General features: G+C 37.2%; 1 protein-coding gene across 2 annotated transcripts; it reads left to right on the top strand.

The window, feature by feature from the left end:
* Positions 1-7617: 7617 nt before the first annotated feature.
* LOC113357568 (transport inhibitor response 1-like protein) lies at positions 7618-11142 on the top strand. Of its 2 annotated transcripts, XM_026601009.1 has the most exons (4): positions 7618-8505; positions 8819-9320; positions 9504-10179; positions 10299-11142. In XM_026601009.1, exons 1-4 carry the CDS (start codon positions 7850-7852, stop codon positions 10331-10333), a joined length of 1869 nt encoding a protein of 622 aa, XP_026456794.1. In that variant the 5' UTR covers positions 7618-7849; the 3' UTR covers positions 10334-11142. The 2 variants fall into 2 exon arrangements, with proteins under 2 accessions (XP_026456794.1, XP_026456793.1); XM_026601008.1 differs by having other exon boundaries at positions 7619-8505; positions 9504-11142.
* Positions 11143-15501: the final 4359 nt, after the last annotated feature.

A 15501-nucleotide genomic window follows, 5' to 3' on the forward strand; every position in this document is an offset into this window, starting at 1 on the left:
TTCCCTAATTCAACCCTGTTGATCTCGCCAGTTTCATGTCTTAGCTTTTTCTTGTACTCAGACCAGGAAGTTGATAAATTCTCAATTACCGCAGATACTTGAAACGTCTCATCAATGACCATACCTTCAACAAGAATCTCATTAATAATCTGTTGAAATTCGAGGAATTGATCAACAACAGGCTTATCATTCGTCATCTTGAAGTCCATAAACTTCGCCACCAGAAATTTCTGCTCCCTGCAGTCTGCGCTTGATACTTTGCTTCTAACGCAGTCCACAAATCATAAGCACTGAAATTTTCTTTAGCATTGTAAAAATCATACATCGTATCTTCCAAACCATTCATGATATGATTTTTCGCCAGAAAATTACACCGCTTGTTATACTCGATCACCTCCTCAGTTAAAGCTTCAACATTCATCAGTTCAACATGTGGAACAAGTACATAATCCAGTTCATGAAGGCTTAGATAAAACAACATCTTGGATTGCAAACTCTTGAAATCCTTTCCATTGAACTTCCGTAGTCTTTCAACGTCGTTCTTTCCCATTGTTACAAGGAATAATAATTTGTTAAGATTGTTGGAGTCTTGCAACAATAGAAGAAACGTTAGATGTATCAAACAATAAATATAAAGAACCGTATCAAACAACTCTACCACAAACAAATTGATGAGGGCAGAATCACAAGTTCAACAAGCTGTCCTTAACACATTAGTTCGCGGGTATACTCTAAAGTAATGCTAAACCCCAACGTGCGAAGATGTGTCCAGGATAAGACTGCCCGATATAACTTGTATTAGCACAATACAAGTTACCCACTCTTAAACTCAGCAACGGGGATTGAAGTAAAACGCCGCACGAAAATAAAAGCAAGAAGATGAAGAAAAGTAGACCTAGAGATGGTCGCTGCTTGTGTGTTTTGAAAAGAGATTTTCGAGTTGTATTCATAGGAAAATTAACTTGTAAAACGAGTTTTGTTTCTTGTAAAACAATTAAACACAAAAAAGGAATTTTTTCCATAAATAAAACTCTTAAATAAATTATTTATCAAGTTAAAAACTTGCAAAAAATAATTTCAAGTAGACACGGACTTGGTGCTTGGTACACGCGCATGGGCATGGGTCGAAACATGTATTTTTCGCCCCACCCACATTGTCCAGTTATATGAGCTTTATTACTCATGTCCCTTGCAGAAGACACGTTCTTATCTTTGGAGCACAACAACTCTTCCACTTGAATCTTCTTCCCTAACTCAACCATGTTGATATCGCCAGTTTCATGTCTTAGCTTTTTCTTGTACTCAGACCAGGAAGTTGATAACTTTTCAATTACCGCAGATACTTGAAACGTCACATCAATGACCATACCTTCAGCAAGAATCTCATTAAAAATCTGTTGAAATTCGAGGAATTGATCAACAACATGCTTATCATTCGTCATCTTTAAGTCCATAAACTTCGCCACCAGAAATTTCTTGCTCCCTGCAGTCTCCGCTTGATACTTTGCTTCTAACGCAGTCCACAAATAATAAGCACTGATTATTTTCTTTAGCATTGTAAAAATCATACATCGTATCTTCCAAACCATACATGATATGATTTTTCGCCAGAAAATTACACCGCTTTTTATACTCGATCACCTCCTAAGTTAAAGCTTCAGCATTCATCAATTCATCATGTGGAACAAGTACATAATCCAGTTCATGATGGCTTAGATAAAACAACATCTTGGATTTCCAACTCTTGAAATCCTTTCCATTAAACTTCCGTGGTCTTTCAACGTCGTTCTTTCCCATTGTTACAAGGAATAATAAAGTGTTAAGATTCTTGGAGTCTTGCAACAATAGAAGAAACGTCAGATGTATCAAACAATAAATATAAAGAACCGTATCAAACAACTCTACCACGAACAAATTGATGAGGGCAGAATTACAGGTTTAACAAGCTGTCCTTAACACATCAGTTCGCGGGTATACTCTAAAGTAATGCTAAACCCCAACGTGCGAAGATGTGTCCAGGATAAGACTGCCCGATATAACTTGTATTCGCACAATACAAGTTACCCACTATTAAACTCAACAACGGGGATTGAAGTAAAATGCCGCACGAAAATAAAAGCAAGAAGATGAAGAAAAGTAGACCTAGAGATGGTCGCTGCTTGTGTGTTTTGAAAAGAGATTTTCGAGTTGTATTCATAGGAAAATTAACTTGTAAAACGAGTTTTGTTTCTTGTAAAACAATTAAATACAAAAAAAGGAATTTTTTCCATAAATAAAACTCTTAAATAAATTATTTATCAAGTTAAAAACTTGCAAAAATTAATTTCAAGTAGACACGGACTTGGTGCTTGGTACACGCGCATGGGCATGGGTCGAAACATGTATTTTTCGTCCCACCCACATTGTTCAGTCATATGAGATTTATTACTCATGTCCCTTGCAGAAGACACGTTCTTATATTTGGAGCACAACAACTCTTCCACTTGAATATTCTTCCCTAATTCAACCATGTTGATCTCGCCAGTTTCATGTCTTAGCTTTTTCTTGTACTCAGACCAGGAAGTTGATAACTTCTCAATTACCGCAGATACTTGAAACGTCTCATCAATGACCATACCTTCAGCAAGAATCTCATTAATAATCTGTTGAAATTCGAGGAATTGATCGACAACAGGCTTATCATTCGTCATCTTGAAGTCCATAAACTTCGCCACCAGAAATTTCTTGCTCCCTGCAGTCTCCGCTTGATACTTTGCTTCTAACGCAGTCCACAAATCATAAGCACTGAAATTTTCTTTAGCATTGTAAAAATCATACATCGTATCTTCCAAACCATTCATGATATGATTTTTCGCCAGAAAATTACACCGCTTGTTATACTCGATCACCTCCTCAGTTAAAGCTTCAGCATTCATCAGTTCAACATGTGGAACAAGTACATAATCCAGTTCATGAAGGCTTAGATAAAACAACATCTTGGATTGCCAACTCTTGAAATCCTTTCCATTGAACTTCCGTGGTCTTTCAACGTCGTTCTTTCCCATTGTTACAAGAAATAATAATGTGTCATGATTGTTGGAGTCTTGCAACAATAGAAGAAACGTTAGATGTATCAAACAATAAATATAAAGAACCGTATCAAACAACTCTACCACGAACAAATTGATGAGGGCAGAATCACAAGTTCAACAAGTTGTCCTTAACACATTAGTTCGTGGGTATACTCTAAAGTAATGCTAAACCCCAACGTGTGAAGATGTGTCCAGGATAAGACTGCCCGATATAACTTGTATTAGCACAATACAAGTTACCCACTCTTAAACTCAGCAACGGGGATTGAAGTAAAACGCCGCACGAAAATAAAAGCAAGAAGATGAAGAAAAGTAGACCTAGAGATGGTCGCTGCTTGTGTGTTTTGAAAAGTGATTTTCTAGTTGTATTCATAGGAAAATTAACTTGTAAAACGAGTTTTTTTTCTTGTAAAACAATTAAACACAAAAAAGGAATTTTTTCCATAAATAAAACTCTTAAATAAATTATTTATCAAGTTAAAAACTTGCAAAAAATAATTTCAAGTAGACACGGACTTGGTGCTTGGTACACGCGCATGGGCATGGGTCGAAACATGTATTTTTCGCCACACCCACATTGTTCAGTCATATGAGCTTTATTACTCATGTCCCTTGCAGAAGACACGTTCTTATATTTGGAGCACAACAACTCTTCCACTTGAATCTTCTTCCCTAATTCAACCATGTTGATTTCGCCAGTTTCATGTCTTAGCTTTTTCTTGTACTCAGAGCAGGAAGTTGATAACTTCTCAATTACCGCAGATACTTGAAACGTCTCATCAATCACCATACCTTCAGCAAGAATCTCATTAATAATCTGTTGAAATTCGAGGAATTGATCGACAACAGGCTTATCATTCGTCATCTTGAAGTCCATAAACTGCGCCACCAGAAATTTCTTGCTCCCTGCAGTCTCCGCTTGGTACTTTGCTTCTAACGCAGTCCACAAATCATAAGCACTGAAATTTTCTTTAGCATTGTAAAAATCATACATCGTATCTTCCAAACCATTCATGATATGATTTTTCGCCAGAAAATTACACCGCTTGTTATACTCGATCACCTCCTCAGTTAAAGCTTCATCATTCATCAATTCATCATGTGGAACAAGTACATAATCAAGTTCATGATGACTTAGATAAAACAACATCTTGGATTGCCAATTCTTGAAATCCTTTCGATTAAACTTCCGTGGTCTTTCAATGTCGTTCTTTCCCATTGTTACAAGGAATAATAATGTGTTAAGATTGTTGGAGTCTTGCAACAATAGAAGAAACGTCAGATGTATCAAACAATAAATATAAAGAACCGTATCAAACAACTCTACCACAAACAAATTGATGATGGCAGAATCACAGGTTCAACAAGCTGTCCTTAACACATTAGTTCGCGAGTATACTCTAAAGTAATGCTAAACCCCAACGTGCGAAGATGTGTCCAGGATAAGACTTCCCGATATAACTTGTATTAGCACAATACAAGTTACCCACTCTTAAACTCAACAACGGGGATTGAAGTAAAACGCCGCACGAAAATAAAAGCAAGAAGATGAAGAAAAGTAGACCTAGAGATGGTCGCTGCTTGTGTGTTTTGAAAAGAGATTTTCGAGTTGTATTCATAGGAAAATTAACTTGTAAAACGAGTTTTGTTTCTTGTAAAACAATTAAACACAAAAAAAGGAATTTTTTCCATAAATAAAACTCTTAAATAAATTATTTATCAAGTTAAAAACTTGCAAAAAATAATTTCAAGTAGACACGGAATTGGTGCTTGGTACACGCGCATGGGCATGGGTCGAAACATGTATTTTTCGCCCCACCCACATTGTCCAGTTATATGAGCTTTATTACTCATGTCCCTTGCAGAAGACACGTTCTTATCTTTGGAGCACAACAACTCTTCCACTTGAATCTTCTTCCCTAACTCAACCATGTTGATATCGCCAGTTTCATGTCTTAGCTTTTTCTTGTACTCAGACCAGGAAGTTGATAACTTTTCAATTACCGCAGATACTTGAAACGTCTCATCAATGACCATACCTTCAACAAGAATCTCATTAATAATCTGTTGAAATTCGAGGAATTGATCAACAACAGGCTTATCATTCGTCATCTTGAAGTCCATAAACTTCGCCACCAGAAATTTCTTGCTCCTTGCAGTCTCCGCTTGATACTTTGCTTCTAACGCAGTCAACAAATCATAAGCACTGAAATTTTCTTTAGCATTGTAAAAATCATACATCGTATCTTCCATACCATTCATGATATGATTTTTCTCCAGAAAATTACACCGCTTGTTATACTCGATCACCTCCTCAGTTAAAGCTTCAGCATTCATCAATTCATCATGTGGAACAAGTACATAATCCAGTTCATGATGACTTAGATAAAACAACATCTTGGATTGCCAACTCTTGAAATCCTTTCCATTAAACTTCCGTGGTCTTTGAATGTCGTTCTTTCCCATTGTTACAAGGAATAATAATGTGTTAAGATTGTTGGAGTCTTGCAACAATAGAAGAAACGTCAGATGTATCAAACAATAAATATAAAGAACCGTATCAAACAACTCTACCACGAACAAATTGATGAGGGCAGAATCACAGGTTCAACAAGCTGTCTTTAACACATTAGTTTGCGGGTATAATCTAAAGTAATGCTAAACTCCAACGTGCGAAGATGTGTCCAGGATAAGACTACCCGATATAACTTGTATTATCACAATACAAGTTACCCACTCTTAAACTCAGCAACGGGGATTGAAGTAAAACGCCGCACGAAAATAAAAGCAAGAAGATGAAGAAAAGTAGACCTAGAGATGGTCGCTGCTTGTGTGTTTTGAAAAGAGATTTTCGAGTTGTATTCATAGGAAAATTAACTTGTAAAACGAGTTTTGTTTCTTGTAAAACAATTAAACACAAAAAAAGGAATTTTTTCCATAAATAAAACTCTTAAATAAATTATTTATCAAGTTAAAAACTTGCAAAAAATGATTTCAAGTAGACACGGACTTGGTGCTTGGTACACGCGCATGGGCATGGGTCGAAACATGTATTTTTCGCCCCACCCGCCCCACCCACAATGTTCAGTCATATGAGCTTTATTACTCATGTCCCTTGCAGAAGACACGTTCTTATATTTGGAGCACAACAACTCTTCCACTTGAATCTTCTTCCCTAATTCAACCCTGTTGATCTCGCCAGTTTCATGTCTTAGCTTTTTCTTGTACTCAGACCAGGAAGTTGATAACTTCTCAATTACCGCAGATACTTGAAACGTCTCATCAATGACCATACCTTCAACAAGAATCTCATTAATAATTTGTTGAAATTCGAGGAATTGATCAACAACATGCTTATCATTCGTCATCTTGAATTCCATAAACTTCGCCACCAGAAATTTCTTGCTCCCTACAGTCTCCGCTTGATAATTTGCTTCTAACGCAGTCCACAAATCATAAGCACTAAAATTTTCTTTAGCATTGTAAAAATCATACATCGTATCTTCCAAACCATTCATGATATGATTTTTCGCCAGAAAATTACACCGCTTTTTATACTCGATCACCTCCTCAGTTAAAGCTTCAGCATTCATCAATTCATCATGTGGAACAAGTACATAATCCAGTTCATGATGACTTAGATAAAACAACATCTTGGATTGCCAACTCTTGAAATCCTTTCCATTAAACTTCCGTGGTCTTTCAATGTCGTTCTTTCCCATTGTTACAAGGAATAATAATGTGTTAAGATTGTTGGAGTCTTGCAACAATAGAAGAAACGTCAGATGTATTAAACAATAAATATAAAAAACCGTATCAAACAACTCTACCACGAACAAATTGATGAGGGCAGAATCACAGGTTCAACAAGCTGTCCTTAACACATTAGTTCGCGGGTATACTCTAAAGTAATGCTAAACCCCAACGTGCGAAGATGTGTCCAGGATAAGACTGCCCGATATAACTTGTATTAGCACAATACAAGTTACCCACTCTTAAACTTAGCAACGGGGATTGAAGTAAAACGCCGCACGAAACTAAAAGCAAGAAGATGAAGAAAAGTAGACCTAGAGATGGTCGTTGCTTGTGTGTTTTGAAAAGAGATTTTCGAGTTGTATTCATAGGAGACTTGTAAAACGAGTTTTGTTTCTTATAAAACAATTAAACACAAAAAAAGAACTTTTTTAATAAAATAAAACTCTTAAATAAATTATTTATCAAGTTAAAAACTTGCAAAAAATAATTTCAAGTAGACACGGACTTGGTGCTTGGTACACGTGCATGGGCATGGGTCAAAACATGTATTTTTCGCTCCACACGCTCCACCCACATTGTTTTACAACATATCCATGGGAACATGGTAATATAGTGGAGCACCTCTTTAGTTTTCTACAATGTGGGACTAAAAGTTTCATTTCATTCACTCAATAATGAGTGAGTATATTTAAATCCTTAGGTCATGAAATCAAACCACACCAAAACCAAAAAATTATTTATTAAATAACCCATTTTCTCCAACAAAACTCACTTAACTCTGAATTCATTAAAAATTTGTTCCACTTCCATACTTGTATGCTCCCTTCCCTCCCTCCCTCTCTCTCTCATCAAATCTTGAATATTAAGCTTATTTATCAGTTTGGGTCCCAACTCCAAATCTCTTCACTCTCTCTCTCTCTCTAACTGAGAGATTCTAAAAAGATGATCTGAACTAGTAATAAAAATGAAGAGAAAATTATGGGTCTCTTTTTTAAAGTTTGGGATATAGATCAGAGAAACACATGAGAGTAGAAGAAGAAGAAAATCAAACTAAAATGTTACAGGTCGAAGAGAAATCAGATCTTGCTGGTGTTGATGGGATTGATTCTTCCAACAAAAGTCGAATCTGTGGTGGTGGTATTGCTGGTGGTGGTGGTGGTGTAAGTGTTGGAAATGATTCTTCTTCTTCTTCTTCTTCTTCTACATCGTCATCTTCAGCAACTTTTCCTGACCAGGTTCTTGAAAATGTTTTAGAAAACGTACTTCTCTTCTTAACATCACGCCATGATCGTAACTCGGTCTCTCTCGTTTGTAAATCATGGTACAGAGCTGAAGCATTTAATAGGTTAGAATTATTTATAGGGAATTGTTATGCTGTTTCACCGATCCGGGCGATTCGGAGATTTCAGAGAGTTAGATCTTTGGTATTAAAAGGGAAACCCAGATTCGCTGATTTTCAATTAGTTCCTCAGAATTGGGGGGCTCATTTTACTCCATGGGTTACGGAAATGTCTTTAGCTTATCCATGGCTGGAGAAGATTTGTTTGAAAAGAATGTCGATTTCTGATGATGATTTGAGTCTGATTGCTAATTCTTTTACTGGATTCAAGGAACTTGTTCTTGTTTGCTGCGAAGGATTTGGTACTAGTGGACTTGCTATTGTCGCTAGTAAGTGCAGGTAAGTTACTATTTTTATTTTAGGGTTTTCATGTCTTAATTTGGGTTTTTTTTCCTCTATTTATGTTGATAATGACAATAATAATAATAATTTATAGGTAGTTAAGTTTGGATTGATTGAAGCACTTACTATATTAGATCTAGAATTGTACGAGATGTGTGGAATGTGAACATTTATTAGAGGATCCATTCAAATCAAGGTTGTTTTTTTTTCTTCTAATAAAATTTGCCTCGAATGATATGAATTTATTGAACGCAGACTCTTTTAGGCAGTATCAAACTTATGAATTGTGTAAAATTTTTTGATATCTCAGGCAACTTAGAGTGCTTGAGCTGATTGAATGCGACGTGATAGATGAAGAAATAGATTGGATATCATGCTTTCCAGAGAATGGAACTTGTCTTGAATCTCTTAGTTTTGATTGTGTGGAATGTGCAATAATCTTCGAAGCTCTGGAGAGATTAGTGGCACGGTCTCCTTCATTGAGAAAGCTCAGGGTGAACCGCAATGTCTCAACTGGACAGCTACACCGGTTAATGATCCGAGCTCCACAGCTAACTCATTTAGGATCAGGATCTTTTAGCCCTTCGGATGCCATTCATCAAGAAGAACAAGAATTGGATCTTTTTTCGGCTTTCACTTCCTGCAGATCTCTGATCTGTTTATCAGGATTTAGAGACATTTTACCAGATTATCTACCTTCTATCTATCCTGTTTGTGCTAACCTAATCTCGTTGAACTTCAGTTATGCCAATATCGATGCTGAGCAATTGAAATCAGTCATTCGCCACTGTCATAAGCTCCAGGTTTTCTGGGTATGCCATCCTTCCTTATTTGCTCTCGTTTAAAAGAACTTCTATTATTCTGACATATAGACAGTTATCAATTTGTGAAATTAATTGGATTAGAACGACTCAGGATTTCTACACAATAATTACATTGGCTTACATTATAATATTATTCTGAACATTCTCTTCTTTCGCTGGTTTCTTTTGCAGGTCCTTGATTCGGTATGTGATGAGGGACTCCAAGCCGTGGCTGCATCTTGCAAGGACCTCCGCGAGGTTCGAGTTTTCCCTATGGATGCTCGGGAGGATAGCGAGTGCCCTGTTTCAGAAGTGGGCCTTCTTGCGATTTCTGAGGGGTGTAGGAAACTTCGATCAATTTTATATTTTTGCCAGCGAATGACTAATGCGGCAGTTGTGGCCATGTCTAAGAACTGTCCTGAACTTGTTGTGTTCCGACTCTGTATAATGGGGCGTCACCTGCCTGACCACATAACCAGGAAACCCATGGATGAAGGCTTTGGAGCCATAGTTATGAACTGTAAAAAGCTCACAAGACTTGCAGTTTCTGGTTTGCTGACAGATGAGGCATTCCGTTTGATTGGTATGTACGGGAAACTGGTTAGGACCCTTTCTGTTGCTTTTGCGGGGGATACTGACGATGCCCTAACTTATGTTCTGGAAGGCTGCCCTAAATTGCAGAAGCTTGAGATCAGGGATAGTCCGTTTGGTGACGCAGCATTGTTCTCTGGTCTGCACCATTATTATAACATGAGGTTTCTCTGGATGTCTGCATGTAGACTCTCTTTTTCTGGATGCAGGCAAGTTGCACAAAGAATGCCCCATCTGGTTGTAGAAGTGATTAAGGACATAGATGAAGAGGAGATAGGTGAGTCCTCTGTTTCTTCGTTTAAAGAAGATCATGGTGATCTTGTTGAGAAGCTATACATGTATCGATCTCTTGATGGGCAGAGGAATGATGCACCAAACTTTGTGTCAATCTTGTAGACCTAAAATTTTGTCATGGAGGAAGAAGATACTGACATGTTGGTCGTTTCATTTGGCAACCGTGGGGAGCAGCATTCATACTAGCTTTTAATCTTTGTGGAAGCTGAGTGATGAAGTGGGTACATTTTTGAAACACACAAAGGTTCTCTAACTTCTACCGGAGATGATCCAGACTGTTGTCTCTTCTCAGCTTGGGTTGTTTTTAACAACTGGCATTTCAAGTTTCAGCATATGTATTATCTTTTTATATGTCTTGCAGCCTTGAAGCAGAGACGATATAGCAGACGCGGTTGATTCGTTAGTAGGGAGAGAGAGAAAGAGGGAGATGGGCGTGGCTCGTCTTTCCTTGTTGTATTAGTAGGCAATTGTTTATATCCTTAATTCTTTATCACAGAGCAAAGATGAGGCTACCCAACGTTAGACCTCGCGAAGAGTTTGTTAGAAGCTGGTGGTGCCAGTTTAACTCACAAGTGAAGAATCTGAGACTGCTATTCCTAATACTTCACTTTTTTTCCTTCGGTGAAGAATTTGACGACCAGAACTATGATGGTAGAGATGATAGGGAATCGACATCAGGAAGGCTGTTTTATGCCAACATATAATCAAGGAGTACTTGCATCTCATCAGTTTTTCTTCAAATGTTTGTTGATTTTGAACTGTTTCTCCAGTGGTTTATTCTTTTTATGGAAGGGTGGAGCAGAGAAAACTGTTGTAGGAGATTGAAATTTGTTTCTTCTTCTCTGAGATTTGGTCATAAAAACTCTTCACTTATTGTTATTTTGAGAACCTTTTGAGATGAATAAATGCAAATGAAACCCTAAACGATAGATGGGTTCTTCTCCAACCTTTATCTGAATGTGACTGATAATTGTAGGAAGGACCACAAATGATTTGAATGAATTCCAGGGCCACCAAATGGGAGTAGGAGAATCGGAGAGACGGAAGCCACCTTTATATGCCTATAGTCGTACAAGAACGGACCCAGTTCTATGTTGAATGATCCCGATGGTAGAGCTATTATTCACTCACCTTTTTTTTTTTTTTGTTTGCAGAATTCACAAGTTCTAGGATTTATAATCTCATGGAATTATAAATTCTTGGATTTATGTAATTCCCTACTGTGTATTACTCTCGGAATCTTAAAATTGTATATGAGATTTAAAAAGTTAAAAAAAAAAAGTGGGTTCATGAATCCCTCGATATCATCTAGGATTTTTGCTCTGCCCTCTCTCCTCTTTCTCCCAACGGCTACTTTCCTTCAACTTTCTCCTCTTCTCTGTTTTTCTTTCCCTTCTAATGAACTCTGAGTAATTTTCCCAACTTTCTCCCAAGGGTGATCTGAGATTGGAATGAATGTTCGGCATTATTTAGCATTGCATCTGGCATTGGGTTAATAGCATGAGTTATCATCTTTCATTCACATGTTTTCTTAACCTGCATGAGTTAATAGCATTCATTCACTTCATTTCTTAACTGACATTCACCATTTTTCTAAAGCATATTTCAAAAGGTTTCAGGGGAGCTCTTAGCCTGGGTCGGATTGTTATAATTTGCATTGAACTTCATAAATTCTTTTGGGATTTTCGACAATGTTTTTCTCTGGTTGGCAATCCTAATTATCTTGCTAGTTTTCGCTTAATTAGTTTGAGTGATCCACCTTGATTTTTTATAAACTGAAAATACCCTTACAGACGTACCACGAAAACTTTAGATTTCTTATAGACTTAATACGGAAACATAACAACTGCACTGGGATAAAACAAGAGAAATACAGAGACATTCTATTCATGGTAAACCCTTAATCATTATTTAAGCAAACAAACTTCTTCTTCCCCATTTTCTTCAGTTGAGTCTTAGATAATAGGTACCCTAATTCTCTTCTTCGGAATCGCTTACTTCTATTAATCCTTCATCTCTTTCTTGTTGGTAGACTGCTGACTTTTCATGGACGTATGCGTAATCCATGCCTGGTGGATACTCCGTGAGAAAATAGGTAGAGGTTACCGGCACTCCGGTAGGCAATCGAACCTGTAAATCTTTGATAGCCTGTTTTCCGAGCCGTTCCTTCTCTGCTTTTCTCAAATTGCACAAGGCTAGCCTTTGTGCCTGAGCGGGATATAAGAATGCTTCCCGTTGGCAAATGGTGCAGCGATAGTATTGCATCCTATGCAATTGCCCTTCTTGGCATCGTACAACTTTGGTTGATGATATGGGAGCACCTAAAGGAATTCTGAAATGATTGCATGCCATCTCTTCTTTTCATTTCTCTAAAACTCTATATTGTTGCTCTGCTTCTCCGGTGATAGTTTGGGTTTTTATACAGTTGATTACCTCTTGGGATCCGCTAAGCATTAAATTTAATTTCTTTCTTTTACGTTTCTTAATTTGGATTGAACCCCTTATGTTCTTGTATTCTTCGTATTCTTCGTTTATTTGGAGGACGGAACGGTGCATTAATGAATTACAGGCTATAACAAACATCGATTTAAACTTGTATCTAGTAGATACTCTCTCTCTTCTTCTCTAGTGCTTCTTTATTGGTTTTAGTCTTTGATATTGCTTTTCATAGTATCTATCCTACTCTATAGGCTCTCCAACTGGTCTTGTCTTTTTATAAACTTGACTAAACCCTTTTATATCTTGATTTATCCTTACGTGCAGATTTATCCCTAGTATCTACTTAACATTAAATTTTTATGCTGGCTCGGACCTAGGCTGAAGTTTTTGTCTTTGAGTTTTTGACAACTCGGGGACACTTAAATCAGAAATTATTGCATTCTGAGACAGATTGCTTTTTCATTTAGAGTTTTGCTGTCGTTTTTTGATTGGACGAGGTTTCTTCCTTAATCTCCCCAACTTCTACTTTATCGCTATTCTCGAGAATTCAAACTCGTGAGTCCTTCTCTTGAAACTTTATTTCTCAAGCATTTATTTCATTTGTGCTGTTATATTAGGGGTCTGTGTTTTACGATATCTTCATTTACTTCCCTTCTATGTGTTACTTCTCATTCTATTCTATCGCTTCTGGCTTAGTCATTTCTCTTCCTCTTTCTTTATGAGCAACCTTAACTACAACTTACACAAACATCTGAGTGGGCTCTCTATGACTCAGAGAAATGCCAACTATACAAATGTTGGTATATTACCCACTACACCTGCATTAATGAGAGATTACGGCATTAAAGACAATAACATCCTTGCTAGAATTTTCTCAACCGACAACTATAAAACTGAGGATATTAGAGGTGTCCTTCGTCATTTCTGGGGGCTGAATATAGGATTTCAAATCAGGGAGGTGGATCCAAATGTCTTCATCATTACCTTTCATTCTCCTAGTGACCTGAAATGGATTGCCTTGAACGGCCCATGGTACCCTTATGGTAATGTAATGTCAACAAGATATGCTTTTCCAGGTATGCAAATATCAATTGATGTAGTTAAGGAGATTCCCCTTTGGGATTGCATTTCAAATACTAAGCATGAACATAGAGCTGGAGAACGAATTGGCTTGATAGCGAGTAGAATTGGTGTAGTTAGCCAAGTAGAGAGAGGCAGTTTTGATTGTGAACCAAGAGTTCTAATTTGGGTCAACATTGAAAAACCTCTAGTTAAGAAACTCTTTGTTAGGGTAGATAATTACCCTGTCAGAGAACTGTACTTCTCTTACCTTAACCTACCTTCTAAGTTTTGCGCCCACTGCAATCGTTTTGGGCATAAGATTAACCAGTGTGCCATCCTTCAACATCGTCCCTTAGAAGACATATATGACATTTCAATGCCTTCTCCCGGGCCAGCTGACGATATTTTGTTGATGCACATGGAAATATGGGTTCAGTAGAGGAGTTTTTAGCTTTACCAGGAACCATAGAAACTTTGTTTGAATTTTATAGAGAAAAATACCATGTGTTCGAGCCGGCTGTGGAATCTTCCCTCTTGAATCTTGCTGCATCAAATCGTGAATATGAAGTTTTAGGGCCAGTAATGTATGATGAAGAGGTGCCTTTAGCCTCGGACTCTATCTTAGGAAAGAGAACCTACCTTTTTAACTTGCCAGAAAACTTCATTCCTTTGCACGGTTCTTCTTCTGTTTCGGTTGAATCGGGTAACTCAGAGACCCGTAGAGTCATTAATGCCATGGAACCGGTACAACTGAGTATATATCTTGATGTTGTTTTAAAATGGATATAGTTATTCCGAAGTTATCTAATTCGGACTCGGAACCAGTTTTAGAACTGGAACAAGTTCAGGTTAACCGCAGATTGTCTTTCTCTTCTCCTCCCTTTGTTGATGCCAAGGAAAGTCTTTCTCCCTCTATCTCGGTTGATTCAGTGGAATCTTCTTCAGCTGTTTTGCATAATAAGTTATTTGAGTCACATATCATTGCATTGCATCCATTCGGTTCATCGCCATTAACTCTACCAAAATCTGCATTTTCTTTATCGGTTCCGGATTTCTGTTCATATTCATCTTCTAAGGAACTTCAAATTTTAGTTTCTCAATCTGATCATTTGCATTCATTCGACCAATACGGTTCCAATCTCAAAGAACAAAATCAAGCAACAGATGAATATTTACCAATTCCCTTCAATCTGGATTCTCAATCTGTGCCTAAGTTCGAAAACCAGGTAACCCTAAATAACCCCAATTCTATTTTGTTTCGGTTTCACTCTGTTGCCATTTCGTTTAAATTTTATTTCTTGACTAATTGATTGATACCTGTTAGAACTGATAATTGTTCGTAACCCTGTTTTATGCTCAAATCCATTTAGAGCTCTTCATTATTCTTATTTGAACTGGGAATTAGGTCTAGAACCATCTTGTCTAAATTGGCGCATTTTTAGAATCCTAAAATTCGTCTCGTCTGAATTATGAAAATTATATCATGGAATGTGCAAGGGGGTGGGAATCCATTTACACAAAATCACCTGAATCAACTAATTAGCAATGATAAACCTGAAATCTTTTTTCTGTCTGAAACAAAATCTAAGAGACACTTAGTTAAAACTATTCTTAAAGATTATCCTAATACTCATATAGTGGATCTTGTGGGTTCAGCTGGGGGATTAACATTAGGATGGGTGGATGGATTCTCATTTGAAATTATTCATTGGAATCTTAATATGATTAATATTCTAGTACAAACCAATACTGATTCAAAACCTTGGATGCTAACCTGCTTTTACGGTAGTCCATACCCAAACAA

This window comes from Papaver somniferum, chromosome 3 (assembly GCF_003573695.1).
Source record: "Papaver somniferum cultivar HN1 chromosome 3, ASM357369v1, whole genome shotgun sequence".
NCBI classification, from domain to species: domain Eukaryota; kingdom Viridiplantae; phylum Streptophyta; class Magnoliopsida; order Ranunculales; family Papaveraceae; genus Papaver; species Papaver somniferum.